This window comes from Mercenaria mercenaria, chromosome 12 (genome assembly GCF_021730395.1).
Source record: "Mercenaria mercenaria strain notata chromosome 12, MADL_Memer_1, whole genome shotgun sequence".
Lineage (NCBI taxonomy): Eukaryota > Metazoa > Mollusca > Bivalvia > Venerida > Veneridae > Mercenaria > Mercenaria mercenaria.
The window spans coordinates 12306419-12324898 of record NC_069372.1 but is presented as its reverse complement, the minus strand read 5'-3'; the positions used below and the strand labels follow the sequence as shown (position 1 = coordinate 12324898).

General features: G+C 35.2%; 2 protein-coding genes across 2 annotated transcripts; both read left to right on the top strand.

The window, feature by feature from the left end:
* Positions 1–4313: 4313 nt before the first annotated feature.
* Positions 4314–9110, top strand: LOC123533101 (regucalcin-like). Its single transcript, XM_053520424.1, has 5 exons — positions 4314–4445; positions 4614–4709; positions 5063–5247; positions 7959–8091; positions 8765–9110. Exons 3-5 carry the CDS (start codon positions 5085–5087, stop codon positions 9015–9017), a joined length of 549 nt encoding a protein of 182 aa, XP_053376399.1. The 5' UTR covers positions 4314–4445; positions 4614–4709; positions 5063–5084; the 3' UTR covers positions 9018–9110.
* A 961-nt stretch (positions 9111–10071) lies between these two features.
* Positions 10072–17411, top strand: LOC123534527 (uncharacterized). The gene is made up of 6 exons (XM_045316813.2): positions 10072–10231; positions 14035–14225; positions 14777–14940; positions 15265–15462; positions 16067–16189; positions 17076–17411. Exons 2-6 carry the CDS (start codon positions 14035–14037, stop codon positions 17333–17335), a joined length of 936 nt encoding a protein of 311 aa, XP_045172748.2. The 5' UTR covers positions 10072–10231; the 3' UTR covers positions 17336–17411.
* Positions 17412–18480: the final 1069 nt, after the last annotated feature.

Here is an 18480-nt window from a genome sequence, read left to right as displayed (position 1 = left end):
TAACTTTGGACTCGGACGCAAGACTCCTTTGACATCTCTAGGGAAATCTACAGGTACCGCTGATGAAGTGCCATGAATGGCATTTTGCATTGCAATGAAATTGACTTGTATAGGAAATAATTACAAAAAAAAAAATATAATTCGCCTCGTCCAAATATGGATTATTACTGCTGTGTACGAATCCAATAGAATTCAGTATTCCTGATAAATAACTTCTTTAGTATTTGCAAAACGGGGTCACCTTCGCATAAAATGCAGATCACTAGGTGGCCAAACAATAGAAAATGAGATTTATATGGATCTTCATGAAACTTCGTATTCAATACAAATCGTAGTTTCCATGATACAGTTAGACATGAAATATATTCACAGCCAAACAGTCAATATCATTTGAACCACCCCGGGCGATATGGTCATTTTATGATTTGTTCAGTAACAGCATGAGCTGCTTGACCATGTTGTCTCTTATGTACACCTTTTACTGTTAAAAAAACATTTCAGCTAAGTGTATATACGGTAGGTCAAATATTTTTGGCGATATGTGAACACAAATTTTCTCTGACAGACAGACGGGTGAATGAACAATGCCAAATCCATATTCACCACAGAAAAGTTGTGGCATAATAAGGTGCCTATTATGATCCGATCTGTTGCCAGCTTTGGACTTTAGGTTCCAGTTCAGGTCGTTAGATGGTACAAGCTCTGGTCACTGGTGCCAGTTCGGATTAATCGGCGCCGATTTGGTCGTTCGCTTAAACATATTTATTACCAAATAGTAAACATATATATATTGATACATAGTCATACATTGAATATAATAACCCAGGAGATGATAACTTATAGAATTCTTCTCCTTCGCGGACAATTAAATTGTAGACATATTATAAGTTTAAGGCTAAAGCGGGACTAGAAAAAAATAATGCTATCTGAAAAAAAAATGTGCACAGATTGTCAATTCATTACTTTTTTTTATTGTTAAAGAAAAATTAAGACGAAAGAGGATAATACCAGAAGTTAGAGGTGTTGAAGAGTATAGTAATTACTAGGTAATGATATCAGAATGTCGTCTGAATTTCTTAGATTGTAACGTGTGTCTCCTGAGTCAGGAACAAGAGAAGACCAGATATGTTGGGGTCAAGAGGGTTGAAGAACAAGTGAGTCTGTGTTTGTAGTGTCTTTCTGAGAGAGTTTCCCAATGTGTTTCTCTTTGTAGGTTTTCTAATGAGATAAGTTTAGTTGCACCCAATGCAATGCGTGAACATTCATTTCAAATTTTATCAAGTTGGTCCAGTTCATATTTAGTACAATTGCTCCACACCACATCAGCATATTCAAGTAAAGATAAACCATTTCATGAAATCTGCGATCAAGTGAGAATTTCAGTTTGCGTCTAATGTTTACCCTCTTCCACGCCTTTTCTAAAAACGTAGTTGATTTGAGGTTGCCAGGAGCAATCACTTGACAAGAATACTCCCAGTTGTTTGTGTTCAGTTACTTCAGGTATGTATTGAATATACATTTGAAGAGGAGGATGTAGTTGGCCATTTCTTTTTCTAGATATCAAAAGAGTTTCAGGATTAAATGTGACGAGCCATTTATCTGCCCACGAGGAAATTGTTTGAATGTCAGACTGAAGAAAACCTGCCGCTGTATCTTGTTGCTCAACTATAACGTAGAGATTTGTGTCGTCAGCAAAAAGATTAACACATGATCTAACTTCATCAACAATATAATTTATGAAGATAAGGAATTGTAAGGGACCAAGGATTGATCCTTGAGGAACGCCAGCTTTTACAAAAGCCCAGTTTGATTTAAACTCGTTTACGACTATTAGAAAGATAATTTTCAAACCAATGAAGGAGAGCACCTGTAATCCCAGCATGTTTAAGTTTACATAGCAGACCTCTGTGCCAGACTTTGTCAAAGGCTTTGCTGATGTCGAAGAAGACAACTCGGACCTCAAGACCGTTATCGAGAGCATTACAGAGAGTGTCATATATGTAGACAAGTCGGTTGACTGTTGAGTCATCTATAATGAAACCAGATTGCACTAGAGTAAGAAAACGAGAATCATGAAGGTGATTGAAAACATGCTTAAAAAAAAAGACCTTCAAAACCCTTTTCAATTGTATTTAAGAGGGGTATGGGACGGTTATTACCAGTAAAAGAGTGGCATCACCTTTCTTGTAGATTGCGCTAACATTAGCTTCTTTCCACATATTTGGTACAATAGAGAGTTGTAATGAGGCTTTAAAAATATCACAAAGATGAAAAGATAGTTCATGAGAAGCTTCAAGAAAAATTCTATTGCTTATGCCGTCAAAACCTGCGGCCGTGTCAACTTTTAAGGACTTTAAAACATCTTCTATTTCTGTTGGATAAAGATAGACATTACTTAAGACTTGGTTTGAAGGATAGAGGTCTGGGATGTCTCGATTTCCGTCATCAATTTATGTCTGCTTCTGAAAGTATTCGTTGAGAAGGTAAGCTTTATCAAAGTCAGAGTGGCATAACCTTTCTTGTAGATTGCGCGGTGAGATGCGTATTGGAATTGTAGTGGAGGAATAGTGTTGTCGGTTGATTTAAAAATGAAAGATTTTAAAGTATTCCACCAATCTTTAGAAGAAAATGAGCCATTTTTGAGTTTGTCTGAAAGTTTTGTGAAGTAGTTTGATTTTGCATTACGAATCAGCAAAACGGTTTCGTTACGGAGTTGTCTAATTTTTTGCCACTGGTAAGGTGAATTTATTTTTCTGGCTTTTCTGTAAATTCTCTTACGCTTGCGTATGTATTTCCTTATTTCATTATTCATCCAAGGTACGCCACAGGGTCTTACTTTGATGTTTTTGTGGGGGATATTATGTTTTTGCAATGGCAGAAATTTGGGTAGTTATGTTAGAAGCGTATTTGTTTATATCCTGAACAGAGCAGCTATTCCAAATAAAGTTGTGTAGTCTACTCGCAGACAGTCGTAATCGCCTCGATCATATTCCCAGTCGATCGAAACACTTTTGTTTAAGTTTGTGAAATTTGAGAAGGCCGTAGAATGGGATGTGATAGCGCTGTTCCTGTTCCAGGAACTGTTCTCCTATGCCAGTGAGAAGAACGTTACTGCTACATTTTTTGTATTTGAAACGAAAATAAGATCTAGTAAGGACGGAGAAGTCTCAGTAAAATGTGTTGGTTAGTCAATTAGTTGTTCGAGACTAAATTGTTGTGTAATGGATAATATGTTCCGATGTGGAACTGGACCTCGGGCATTGTAGTTAAAGCCACCAGTGACTATAAGATCAGGGATATTATTATCAATTGCTAGACCAGTGGAGTCCTCTATGATATTGTTGTATATTCCATCTGAACTTGGGAGTCGATAAAAAAACTCATTATTTCAACCCATATACATTCAAGGCGATTGATCTCTAGATCACGTCTGCGAAAGTAGGGAATGTTATCTTTTATATACAAGATAACATATCCATGAGAATCACCAGTACGGTCTTTGCGTTCAGGTTTATGAAATGAATGTATTAGTATATCTTCGGATACGAGAAAGTTACTCATGCAGGTTTCAGAGAGACAAGAATATCAAAATCAGACAGTTCGGCGTATAGAATATCGAGCTTGTGCTATGTTCACTAGGTGCCACTTCTAGTGCCACTTCTGGTCATAAGTTGCCACTTCTGTTCATTAGATGCCACCTCCTGTCGATTGGTGCCAATTCCGGTCATTAAGTACCAGCTCTGGTCACTGGGTGCCACCTGTGGTCGATAGGTACTGGTCCCGGTCATTACGTTCCAGTTCTGGTCACTGTGTGTCATTTCTGGTTACTTGTTGCCAGTCTGGTCATAAGGTGTCAATCCTGGTCATTCGGTGCTAGTTCTGGTCACTTGGTACCAGCTCTACTCGCTGGGCGCCAGTTCCTTGTCACTATGTGCCAGATCAGGCCCCGTGTTCACAAAACATTTTCCGGTCTCAGCTGAGTTTGAGTTCAAAATTTTAATATCAATTTAACTAAAACTTTAAGGTTAAATTCAAACTGAGGCTGATCATCAATACGGAATAGTCACTTGAAAATAGTTGATAACTTAAAGTTCAGTTTTAAACATGATGTGTAGATATAAATGACAAATAAAGTTTCATTATCAAACTCAGCTGAGACTGAAAATGTTTTGTGAACACGGGGCCTGGTCACCAGTTCTGCAAATGAATACCAGGGTGATTCAGGTAAAGGAATGTATTCGTACAAATTAAATAATAAAATCCAGTACTATATATACATGATATCTACGTTTATAACTTGCAATTTAGCTAACGTTAGGTCGTTTACATGGTTTTACATTTGCACAACGAGATAAAGGTTGATAAGATAACCATATTATGAAAACGGAGACAATTTTAATAGCGCATTGCTGATCTTGAGGAATAGAAAGTATTTGTGCAAAAAAGTAAGACTATTTTTATGCTTAATTAATGAGACAATTATTTTTAAACGAAACGTATAATAATTATCTCTCATTAATATCATAATATTTCTCTTAAAGCAGTTCTGCACGTTTCAATCAAATATTCTTCTACAATGAAGATCATTATAAACCATATTTTTTTCATAGCAGCATTGTATCCGAAGAAGAAAAGACAGGGTCGTATGGGTGTTTAATTTGTTTGTTAGACGGATTTGTTATAGTGTTCTCCGCTCAATTTTCACAAGGGTATGCACCTTTGATGACATTTTCGAGTATAGAACAAGTTCTAACATGTAGGTTTTTAATTAAACTTTTTAAAGATGTAGATTTATCGATTTCCAATCATATAACCAAATTAAACGTGCTTAATTTTCCTCAATTTGCCAATTTTCCTTACATTGCTGCTTTTTTGTTATTATTTTGAATTATTATAAATCAAAATCGATTGTTAAAATTGATTTTAAGAAAGACATTAGCGATGACCATTCAACACTAAATACATGTGATATAATTGATAGATTAAAGGCAACATCGCAATATTCTAGGTCTTGTGATTTAGGACTAGTAGATTTCTGTGATGTAGTTCATTTCTGTTACAGATAATAACAAGAACAGAGCACGATGGCCACCAAAGTTGAAACTGCGATAGAGCGCAGCTGTGTCACTATAGGGGAGGGGCCACACTGGGATGAACGGACACAGACCTTGCTCTATGTCGATATAAACGATGGATCCGTTCATAGATGGTCACCAGAAACGGGAAAAGATGAAAAATATACGTTTGGTAAATAGAGCGCTCTATGCTGCGTGGGACTTTCTGTGATTTTAGAAAAATATGCGTTTGGTAAATTTTAACAGTATCTTGGCATTACAAGTACATATACCTACGAGTTTGACAAACAAGTAAATTGTAACACCAAGGATCTAACTTATTGTAGGAATAACGTGTTGTAAATAATATAATATTTGAGCTGATATCCATGGTCTGAAGCTATTGGATAAATACGTCTTAGACAATTCTCAATAATGAGCCGCGCCAAGAGAAAACCGACATATCCGCGCAGTCTGGTCAGGATCCATGCTGTTCGCTTTCAAACCATATTGCAATTAGAGAAACTGTTAGCGAACAGCATGGATCCTGACTAGACTGCGCGGATGCGCAGGCTAGTCTGGATCCATGCTAGTCGCAAATGCACTATGTTGATTTTCTCATGGCGCGGCTCATATGGTTTTATAGTATGGGAGGTAGAGCAGAAATAGTAATCCATCAGCAAGTTACATTGAAATAGAACCACAGATATACAACAATAATAAAACAAAAACAGCACAACGTAAGGCACAAAATTGTGAACCCGCCTCGGAGCTGTCAGTCACCAGGAAATGAAAACAATTCTGAGTGTATCCGCATATTCAATGGTGTTTAGAACTTCAGTACATTCATATGGCCTGGATTGCTTCAGGTTTCACAACTATTTCGTATCTATCCGCTGTACAATGTAGTTTAATGCGGAATAATTTACCACCTCTGACGTCATTATCGTTACAGACCGGAAAGATGTAGTCTATTACCACCTTTGAGACAGCAGGTTTTATAGCTAAATTCAGGGCCCATAATGGCGTGTGACTGACAGGCATGATATATAAATCAAAGTGCTGATAGTACAGTGCTGATGGAAGGTGATTTATGTTAGATCTAGTACGTGTATGAAAAGAATCCATTCCAAAAATGGCACAAGCGCCAACAGTGCTCCCAATATATAGGATTCGATTCGGCTAACCATATCATTAATATGATACTGCGACTTGATGATATATACAGTTATGCATTTAAACCTCCTGTAAAGTAAAAAGATGTTTAATAAAGGCATGCAGCCGATAGTTATTCGTAGTAAATTATTGTGCCATCGGTATATATTCGAAGTATGTCAAACTATTTTTACTGGACATGAGTACTTATAAGTGATCAAGTCCACGGCTGCCTCAAAGGTGGTAATAGAGTAGGCCAAATTTTCCGGTCTATAACAATAATGACGTCAAACGTGGTAAATTATTCCGCATTGAACTACATTGTTCAGCGGATAGATACGAAATAGTTGTTTGACAGTCTATTCCTGATTAAATTCTACGCGGCTACATAGAGAAGGTGATTTTGATAAATCACTTTCCAAAAAAATGTAGCAACTTGAGCAATACCAGATGGCAAGACAGCTATGATATAACCAAATAATAAGTCAAATGTGTAGGATAAGACAACTGTTATTGACCAGAAATGTTGAACATTCCATCATCAGTCAAACAGGCCTATAAAAGTATACAACAGACATTAGGACCCTTTCCAAAAAATAAAAACAAACCCAGGTCGACCAAAAGATGGAAAACTCATGAGCATAGTAAGAAACAGGAAGTGTTTCTGCACATGCGCTTGATCGAACGTACTTTAGTTTCTACTACAGTAGAGCGAACTGGTCATACAAAATATGACATTCTTTTTTTAGATACTTTTAACAGTAGATAACAGGCCACATTACCATCCAGACACACTCCTGCAAGGTCCGTGTGTTCCTGTTTTGATAGCTATAACGAACAATAAATGCAAATAAAAGACTGAAAACACGGTAATTCCACAGCCCCGTTAACAATGTCTAACCTTTATCCACCATTCTGAAACTAGAGGAACCATGCTCAACCGCTAGCTGAAATTTCGTCATATCTGTTAACTAGAGATAATAGGTAAGGGTAGATTTCTCGGAAGCACAGAGCACCAAAAGCACAGACGGGTTGCTTCAAACATCCAGCAAGTACATATTGATATAAGCTAAATATTGATAAAGGGGAAGGAATTGGTAAGGGGCGAAATGGAGTCGGGGGTGGGGGAGGAATCCGAAGGGGGAAGTAGAACAAGGACGAATATACAAGGAAATGCCATGTTCTTTAAAAACCGTCGCACTACAACGTAAACCACAATAGCGCAGACACTCATGTACCAAAGATAAACACACAACGACGAGCAACTGAATAACATAGAAAAACGAACAAGCAACACATAAGAAAACAGTAGGGCACCGTTATAGACTCACAAGCTTACAAACGCACCCACATAAGTAGGAAAAACAATCAAATACCGTCTTGGGATTCGGCTGCCAAAACAAAGAGGAGCCACGAAAACTTCCTAAAAGTAAAGGGGGAGGGGATGCAAAAAGTAACGTAAATGCAAGGGAAAGGAGAGGGCAATAGGGGGAGTGGGGTGGAGGAAAAACGCTTACAACAAACAACAAAACATACGCCACACACAATACAAGACAGACAAAACAACCTGTTGAAAATAGGGGCACCGCCTTGGAACGGTCAGTAACCTAAATAAAGGAAACTGTTATACTATAGTTATACTATAGTTACAATAGCAGGTGATAAAACTGTACCTATATAAGTTAAAAGTAGTCAGTTATAAGATGTGTCCAGTAATGAAAGATGTATCCAAATGGGGACTTTTTTCAGACACGTTTTGCTCCCTAGTCGTTCCGTGCAGAAAAGGAGGCTACTTAGTTTCCGTAGGGAAGTCGATCTGCCATTTTGACTGGGACACAAAGAAACTTACAACTCTACAAACAGTGGACGAAGGAAAAGACACGTGAATCAACGACGGAAAATGTGATGCCTCTGGAAGACTCTGGTTCGGTAAAATGCATTTTCTTTTAGTCATCTTATAGACTGTAACACAAGGTAAGCTTTTTGTAAAAGACTAGTCAGCGACCCGTTTATTTGCTAATGTTCAACATAATTGAGACTGAATGATCTGTGAAGAACATATACTGGCATACCATCGACCAGTTTACGCAAAAAGGAAACAACTTTCATTTAGAAAGAGTCTCTGTTGGTTTATAGATTGCAATAGCTGGTTCTCAGCTTCCCAATGCATTTGTAACTGCTCGCATAGAAAGCAAGGTAGAAAGCCCCTATGGTGTTCGAAAGCTTCGGTCTTTCTCGTTGTTTTAAACAAAAATCCTATCGTAATACCGACTCGTCGAGACGGGCCGGAATATGACTCTTAATCCACACAGCTTGTGGAGTTGTTCGATCCCTGGACCAGGCAAAAAATCTTTATTACTATAGCTCTCCCAACTTAAATCATCTAGGTATATTTGATACATGATACAGGTATATGTACTATATCTAGGAACAAAGGCGTGTTAACTTGCCACCGATTTAATTGAATAGAATTTGTTTAAGATTAAATTTTACAGCATTAAAGGACCGTGTACATGGAGAATGAAATGAATTGCTTTTGGTGCCACGTGGTTAATATATCCGATCAGGACTGTTTTACACTTTCCAGGTACAATGGGCTTGGAGAAAACCCCGGGTGTATCGGACAAACACCAAGGTTCTCTTTACAGCCTAGAACTGGATGGTTCTTTGAAGACACGCAAAGAAGGGGTCAGGGTTTCTAACGGTCTTGCATGGTCGGTCGACAACAAAACCATGTATTATATCGATTCGATTCCGAAAAAAGTGTTCGGCTATGACTTCGACCTTGAAACTGGCACAATGAGTTAGTAAACTGTCTATTGCTATAATTTATGCTTCAAATTTTATATACATGTATGTGAATTAATCCTAACTTCTACTTGACACCGTGATATAAACTATGCAGTGGGGTCGTGAGGTTTATCTCTGACCGGGGCGTATTTTCTCCGTGACGATTTGAGAAAAAAACAACACTGTGTCTGAAGCAATTCGTCCTCTACCCCTGATTCATGTGGGGATGTTGGCAGTTACTTGCGTAGAACAGGTTTGTACTTGTACAGAATCCTGGAAGACAAGTTAGGGTAACTGCCCGCCGTTACATAACTGAAATATTGTTGAAAAACGGCGTTAAACCCAAAACAAAACACACACACGAAAGAAAAAAAACCCAAATAATTACGACGCTGATTAACTTTCAACGTCATTTCGCGAGTAGAACGTCATAAAAGAAATTATAACACTTTTATGATTTTCTTTTGTATTAAAAACAAGGATTTTACCGTTTATTTTCTTGTCGATTATGACCTACGTTTGGCTATTCCGAAGTAATGCGTTCATTTACGCCTAAAACAGGATTCCAGATTAGTATCCCTTCTGGTGTAATTCGAACATGTTAGAATGGAAATAGATCTTAATTTTTGCGTGCTTTGTTAGTAAATCAAACAACAAAAAGGTGGAGGTATATAATAAAAGGGTCGTTATAACAGTAGCTATATCTTGGATTTTGTATTCGGCTCTCGTGGATTTTGCAAGACGGTCGGATCTGGCGAAAAATCCACTCGAGCCGAATACAGCATCCCAGATCGAGCTACTATTATAATAACCGTATCATATTAGTGTGATGGTTGAATGTGTCGAAACCCTTGTTTAAATCGGTGGCAAAATGGGAGATCAGCATTAAATACAATTTCTGTAATACACGTCAAATGTAGAAGGTTTCCTCAAAATGTATAAATAATACTGCGACCGCAGGAGAAAAATGCAAAAATGTGCTTCCGAATTTGTTTACATAACTGACCAATAAAAGACGGACTAACCTAATTTCAAAGTTAACGATTACTTTATTCCATATTATAGTAGTCTCTGACCATCAGTGATGTCATAAAACGTCAACACCATGACGTCAATACGTAACGCCGTATCCATGTCGGGACGTCAGTTGCTGAAACATACACACAGCGCCATAGCAGAATTTTCTCGCGGTATACATATTTCAATATTTCAGCGTTATCTCCAACAAAAAGGTAGGAAATATGATAATTTACCATGAATTGTTATATTATAAAAGTTCGTCTTCTTCTTTTTTATTTATTAATTCGCAAGTTTATATAGTTTACTTGTATTTATACATTGTTTGGTTAAAAGTGTTTGTGTATTTATTATCTAGTTACTTCTGTTCACTTATATTAAAGTTTTGATCAATTATTTAATTTATATATTTAAATAATTAATAGATTTGATGCATTAAGTTAAGGCATACCGCTAAAATATGGAATGTCTTAAAAGGTTTGTATCTGTTTTACTCTATGGGATAAAAGAACTTTATCAGGCTAACCCCTTATACCCAAAAGTTTTACTGCTTTTTATACATTATTTCTTGGTTTTACCCATGGTATTTTCGCAGTGAAAAATATCAAATATATCTTTCTCTGGTAAGAAATCATAAAATTATTAAATTTAGCCAAAACATGAAATAAAAAGAACATTATTTGCTTACATGTACGATCAAAATATCTTTCACTCATAAACACCATATCTTACATTGCCACTCGTGAAAGTATTCCATCTGGTGTTCACAAGTGTCAGACATTTCAATCTTACACCGAAACAAAGAAATATCCTCTGTTTCATCGTTTACTTGAATGTGTTTTTTTTTCATACATACACAAATAAAATATATAATGGTAAGAATGTCATGTCTTTCATATTTCCACTTTTTATATGAGACCAACTCGTTGTTCAATTTGGTATTAATCTACTGTTTACATTTACAAAATCTAAATCTTTAAGTTGACAGTATTTGTATGACATGTACGACTTTTAAATATTTCATACATATATTAAAAAGTGTATACTCCGGACAAATGTATAAATATTCCTTTCAGAATGTGAAAATATATGACAAGACTTTTGAGTTCTTTAATTTTGGTCCAATGTTCAAGAAATGGATAAAACTGTTTTACACAGATATCAAAACATGTATTCAATTAAACGGTTATTTGTCGGACTTTTTTATCATTAGACGGGGCTGTCGTCAGGGGGACCCGATAAGTCCTTACATTTTTATTTTATGTGCCGAGATATTAGCAATTAAGATTAGAAACAGTAAGAAAATAAAAGGAATTGTAATTGATGGAGTAGAAATATAAAATAAGTCAGTTTGCAGACGATACATCGTTATTGCTAGATGGTTCTGAAACCTCTCTGCACTCTACTTTAGATGTTTTAAATGAGTTTGAAATGTATTCCGGTCTAAAGGTGAATTTTGAAAAAACACATGTTGTTTGGATCGGTGCTTTGAAATATAGCACAAGGTCGATAAAAACAAAATGGAAACTAAACTGGGGTACAAAATCATTTAAAACTGCTTGGTTTAACATTTCATATTGACCTTAAAACCATGTGCGATATAAATTTTAAAGAAAAAGTTGATAAAATAAGGAACGTCATTTCGTACTGGAACAAAAGAAACCTTACACCGATTGGACGGATTTCTGTTGTAAAATCTCTTCTTTTACCTTTGCTGACACATCTTTTTATGTCTTTACCGAATCCCGAAACACAAACTTTACAGGAAATAAATAAACTGTTTTTGGACTTTGTTTGGCAAGGGCCGGCAAAAATTAAAAACTCAGTTGCAGTAAAGGAATATGCAGAAGGCGGTTTAAAAATGGTTGACGTGTACGCATACATGAAAAGTTTAAAACTTACCTGGTTTAAAAGGATGTTAAAGGGTACAAATAACAAATGCTACTGTCTTACTAGTAATTCATTGAATCTGGAAAAACTATGCAATTGTGGAAAGGGATACATAGACATAATGGTCAACAATGTTAAAAATTGCTTTTGGAAAGATGTATTGCGTGCGTTTTCTGAATTGATTGAAAAATCTGAGATAGTTACGGTGGATAATTTTCTTGAAATGCCATTATACTATAATCACTTTATTCTTATTGATAGAAAACCTATATTCTTTAAGTTATGGTATGATAAAGGTATTAGATATGTGAAAGATATTATGAACAAAAATGGGATGTTTATTGACCAACAAGACCTAGAGAGAACTTCAGATTTGAAAATAAATTTTCTTATATATGAAGGAATTAAAAGAGCAATCTCATAAGCTTTTAAATCTATTCGTTTACTTGATAAAATGTCGGATATGGACCATGTATTCCCATTCATACCTTTTTTTATGAAGCCTATTTTAAGTACAGATAAAGGAATAAAACAAATGTACAGAATTTTTATAAAAAACCCTGACAATCCAACGTCTCAAGAAAAATGGTGTAATATCTTTGATATTGATACTGCTGAATGGAAACACATATATAGCTGGGTTTATATGACATGTAAGGATACGTATTTACAGTGGCTACAAACTAGAATTTCTCATAGAATATTAGGTACAAATGTTTTGTTATTCAAAATGAACAAGACTATAACTGAATATTGCACATTTTGTAAAAGTGAAAAAGAAACTTTAGTTCATTTATTTTGGGAATGTGGTCATGTAAAACACTTGATCACAGAAATTCAAAAACTTGCCAAAACTTATGATAATATGTTTTTTACTAATTGTAAATCTTTTATCTTGGGTTATCCAGGAGAAACTGTATATAATTATAATGTGTTGTGCTTAGAAATTAAAAGATACATATTTCTCTGTAAAAGAAGGGATGTTATACCATCTTTACATGGACTTAAGGCAAGCTTTAAACTTGCTACCGCAATAATTGATAAAACATGTAGAGAAGATAAACAAAAGGGATGGACTCTTGTAGATCTTCTAAGCCAGTGAAAGTGGTATACTGACGCCTTGCTCGATATTTAATTCTTTAATTTGAATTCCTATTCAAGAACAAAGTTAATAGTGTGGAGAAGAATTTTTTTTACATGAATAATTATATATCTTGTGGATAAGTTGGTCATGTTGTTCTCTAGTAGCTGATGTTTTTGAAAAACATTTTAAACATTATTAGAACTCATATTAAAAATGATTATGCAATATGCAACATTCAGAATTGGATTAACTTAGAACTGAAATGTAGATAATTGACTGGAAATGTATAAAAGTGGGGTAAAATAACAACTTTTTTATTATCGGTAGTGTAATCGAACAGTAATATCTACATGAAATTGTTAAATTGTTATTAATGTATCATAGCTATTTCTATAGATCGGTTTTAACGCTTTCTTGTCAGAAGATATACTTTGTAGTAAGTGGTGATTGTTAATGTAGTATTGAAAAAGCCATAGAGCTTGTTTGTAACATTTGAATTGAATTTTTCTAAATAAAGATTTACCCCTGGAAAAAAAAAAAAAAAAAAAAAAAAAAAAAATATTCCTTTCAGAATGTGAAAATATTTCGTACATAATGTGTAGATATTCTGTACATGTAATAGAAAGTGTAAATATTTTGAAAATGTAATATAAACTGCAAATATTCTGTGCATGTAATAGAAAGTGCAATATTTCCAACGTGTAATATAAACTGCAAATATTCTGTGCATGTAATAGAAAGTGTAATATTTCCAACGTGTAATATAAACTGCAAATATTCTGTGCATGTAATAGAAAGTGCAATATTTCCAACGTGTAATATATTCGAACGTGTAATATAAACTGCAAATATTCTGCACATGTAATAGAAAGTGCAATATTTCCAACGTGTAATATAAACTGCAAATATTCTGTACATGTAATAGAAAGCGTAAATATTTCGAACGTGTAATATAAACTGCAAATATTCTGTACATGTAATAGAAGGTGTAAATATTCCGTACATGTAATTCAAAGTGTAAATATTTCGATTTGATTTTTTTAGATGACAACTAAACGGAATGATCTTGTGAAAGTCCATCTTAGGGTGTACAAGCCCCTCGATAGTTACCAAGGCAGATCAAACGAGTACTTTGTTGCCGTGGTTGGTCCCGGGTTACAACTTGGGAATGATGACCCAAATATAGCTCCAAGATGTAAGCCTGTTGGTCACAATTACTGGGTAAAAGATTTGTGGTAAGTCTTCAGAAAAAGGGCATACATTTACCAAAAAAGAATGTTTGACAGCCAAATAATGTTTCAAAAGTTTTAACGAAACCTCATGCTTACAACGCCATTAAAATAAAGATAAAAGAAGACATGTTTTCTCGAACACTTTAAAACAAACTGCCTAATTGAATTAAAATATCGTTGTCATCACAGCATATATTATCATTTTTGTTACATTTTTGTATTTTAGTATTGTTCCTATTATAGTGTGATTACATATTTTATGTTTTGGTTAACTGCTACTTTTTATAATAATAATATTAATGATATTATTGTTGTTGTTGTTGTTGTTGTTGTTATCATCATCATCATCATCATCATCATCATCATCATTATTATTATTATTATCATCATCATTGCAACTACTACATGCACTTATAAAATTTGTTTTAGTACTACTACATCTAAAGATAAAATTAATAAGAATTTTTACCTTATTTCTTTGATTGATTTTGAACAGCGAAATCTATGAAAACTAGCTCCCTATGAACAGTATATAACGTTAATCTTTATTTCAGGCTGCAAAAAGAAAGTACAATCCACTATAAATTTCTGGTAGTAAAAGCATGTACTGGAGCTGCCGTGGACATTGAAACCATACTGCCGCACAAAATCTACATTGGTCAAAAACCTGTCATGGTTGAACATACATTTAACAAACAAGCATTCGTAGGAAAAGAAGGTATTGCGATAAGCCTATTATTTTATAATGTGAATGTTTTTTGACTTACTGAGACACGTAAACTGCGATAAATCAACGACTGCGGTAAGTCAACGACTAAGCGTCGCAGTGAAGTAAAATACAATCTTCAATAATCTTGCTGGACTAAAATTGGTTGAGCAACATATTCGTAAGCCTTTAAGAATACAAGTTTCAGTTATTTACTCCTTAAAAACAAGGTATATGGATCTAAATGATGGAGAAAAGTTTGTATTTTATGTTTTTATATCTTAATGACGTGGTCCTATTTTAACGTGACGCCTCACTATTTTTCTGCCGTTTCAGTACACGAGGGCTATAATCATTCAACGACGGTTGTAGGAAGAAAAGACACCTTTCACGTGCCATCTCTCAATATACCAAAATCAGATAAAGTGAGTTTCGTCGTGCCAAAAATTAGAAATCCACCAAAATACACGCCACCAAGAAACATAGGGATGATACTGCATAAAAACATGGTACCTGTCACAGACAATTCCAAAGGTATGGTAGCAGTCTTATTCTTAACCACTTAGTGTAATTATTATCTAAACTATAAATATATGATTTCTGATTGGCCAGAATGGCTCATGATTGCTCAGAACACCATACTATATCGCGCGTTGTTTGCGCATAAAATTATTATTATTATATAACTTTAACACGACTTCTAAAATAGTCGTCCATTATTACTGAATGTATCAATTCTTCATATAATAAAACAGTTATAGACTTTTTAGCTGTGCAATTCGATGGGATATGCACCAGAAAATATAAAAATACACACACTGAGCTCGGCTACCACTTCGGACAACATTTTTTCTGGTGTATATCACACCATATGCACAACTGGTCAAAAAGTCCATAACTTCTTACTATTTTTAAAATGTCGCCCGTGTGAAATATGGCACAGGTCAGAACAAAAACCAGGGTAAAAGAAATGTTTTTAAATGTTGCATATTTCATTTTAAAGGATGACTGTTTTAATGATTACGTTTCGATCCATCAGTTCATCTTTCGGTTAATATAGTTTAAACAGGAAAATTAGATATAAATGAAATTTTGACGGACAGAAAAAATAATAATTAATATTCTTTTCTATTTTTAGATTTGAACACATCTTTGCCCCCGGCAGCACACCAGAAAGAATGTCACAACAATTTACCAAGTATGAAAGAAGAACAGACACAGAATAAAGTTGATCAGTTCAAACACACTTCTACAAATACAGGTATATAACATTAGTACATGCTTGCCATCGCGATAAAAGAAAATTCTAATATTACTAGTATATGACTTAGTTGCGTGAGGGATGTTCCACATTTCATTACCTCTCATGATCAGAATCAATCTAACCTAGTCTGATATTTACGATGCCGTGTCGCATTGTCGTGGCTGACCGCAAACCGCGACGGACGACATACGACATGGCCCTAATAGGATTGCGTAGGTATTACTTGCTTGATCGCGTTCTATGCTTCTAGTGGATCTATTTGTATATTATATTATATTCGATTCACATTATATTGTATACAATAATATATGTATTTGGATTTCACTCTTTGAACGTTTTATAACATTAAATAAATGCACGATGTCGCAATAAATTTGGGTATTTACAAAGAGATAAACAAGATGTATTTAATTTTTTTTATTTAATGGCTTCCCTGTCTGTAAATCAATATCTGGCCATCATTGGATCATTTGTACATCCAAAATATCGTCTTGCCCATTGTTACGATGACCTACAAGTCGGCAAAAAGTCTGCGACATCTGGTCGATATTTGATCGTTGTAGTCTTTTAATTTGTCGAGAGAAAATACAGATTTAAATGGTCAAGTAGGGATGAAAGACATTTAAGCATTCGTTGTTTACAGACGTAATAATAACATCATACAAATAAATCCGTTTGGTTAATTATTCTTTAAATATGCAGAAATTTTTAGGTGTATTTGTCGATATTTCGTTTACCTGCCGACATTATTCCGATTTGTGCATGATAACTAAATATTTATCAACTTTATTAAATAAGCCTTCTATCATGAACTCTATCATTATCTGTTGCCCATTTCTATGTTTTTTAAGTTTTTCTTACATGTTGCCGTTACTCATTTCAGTAAATGCAAAGGCTCCTGACACACAGCTGACTAAGACAAAGAACACTCATTCTCAAAGCATCATAGATGTTATTGTATCCTCTGCTAAGTCAGATTCAGAGGGCGAGCAGGGCGATGGCGCCAAATTTGTAAATGGCGTTTCGGAAGATAAGGGAGGTCACTCTCGATATTTTAAAGTGGGGAAAAAGAGCCTGGTTGTGGTTGCTGCTGGAGTTGCACTTGCATCTTGCCTAGGATATTTTGCATTCTATAAAAGATGAATTTTATTTGTATCACATGAATCAAAGATATATTATTTTGTAATGGATAAAGAAATTCAGTAAGAAATTTTCTTTGTTGCTTTCTTTCCTGACTGACCGATTATTTGATGAGGGAGAGCACACGACATCCATTTAGACGTCGTAAGTTCAATCCTCAAATGGGACCTAGTTTAGACGTTGTTGCTTAGTTAGAAAATGTAGTTATAACATGTGTAAATAATCAACGTTGAGTGTGGTTTGGATCTATCAAGTAATGACAACAAGTTTGTATTTTATGAAGCTCAGACGACGGAGACCTTTGTAGTTTTGAAAGAGAAATTCTTGAGTTTAGTTTTCTGAATAAACTGCACAAAGAGGAAAAAGTATGATAAAGTAAAAAGGCAGAAAGGCAGAACGGTTGGCCCAGTTACTAACACCAGTTGGGGACATTGCACGACATAGCTAGCCCGGGTCTCGTTATGTATAGCAGTTTGGGAGAAAATCTCCTGTTAAAATATATTGAACAATCTTGAATAATGCCAAAGATCGAGCCCCAGCTATTGCTACTAGTATTCTGTTCCATAGTAGGATGGTTCTCTCGTGGGCGGGGAGGGGGAGGAGGGCTCCGGGAGCTTGCTGCTTATGTCCTGGAAAAAAATTGATTCCGGTCCGTCTCAAGAGGTTCGGTATTACGATAGGATTTTTTGTTTAATAACAACGAAAAAGACCGAAGCTTTCGAATCCCATAGAGGCTTTTACCTTGCTTTCTGTGCGAACTGCTGCAAATGCATTGTCAAGCTGAGAATCAGCTATATGCAAGATATATAAACCCAAAGTGACCCTAAGGCTTTCTAAATGAAGGTTGTTTCCATTCTGGTTTCCATAACTGGTCCAAGGTATTCCAGTATAATCTACTTCACAAATCTTTCAGTCTCAGTTATGTTGAACATTAGTATGTTAAACGACCCGCTAGCTAGCTTTTACCACAAGAGCTGTCACAGGAGACAGCGCGCTCGACTATTTTGTTAGGGACAGTGAAATTGGGCACATCTGAGGAAGATGGAGCTGTCACTGGAGTGTTTAACGACTCCATGTATATGAAGATATTGGACTTAATATTGTTTATATTCTTAATATTGGCTTAAGTCTGTGTCAACAGTATTAAG

Excerpts from the sequence above, each read along its gene's own strand:
- LOC123533101 (XM_053520424.1), top strand. The coding sequence starts at position 5,085 with ATGGCCACCAAAGTTGAAACTGCGATAGAGCGCAGCTGTGTCACTATA. Across the intron at positions 5,248-7,958 it reads AGATGAAAAATATACGTTTG|ACACGTTTTGCTCCCTAGTC; the intron begins GTAAATAGAGCG and ends GACTTTTTTCAG. Across the intron at positions 8,092-8,764 it reads GTGGACGAAGGAAAAGACAC|ATATCCGATCAGGACTGTTT; the intron begins GTGAATCAACGA and ends CACGTGGTTAAT.
- LOC123534527 (XM_045316813.2), top strand. The coding sequence starts at position 14,035 with ATGACAACTAAACGGAATGATCTTGTGAAAGTCCATCTTAGGGTGTAC. Across the intron at positions 14,226-14,776 it reads TACTGGGTAAAAGATTTGTG|GCTGCAAAAAGAAAGTACAA; the intron begins GTAAGTCTTCAG and ends TCTTTATTTCAG. Across the intron at positions 15,463-16,066 it reads TGTCACAGACAATTCCAAAG|ATTTGAACACATCTTTGCCC; the intron begins GTATGGTAGCAG and ends TTCTATTTTTAG.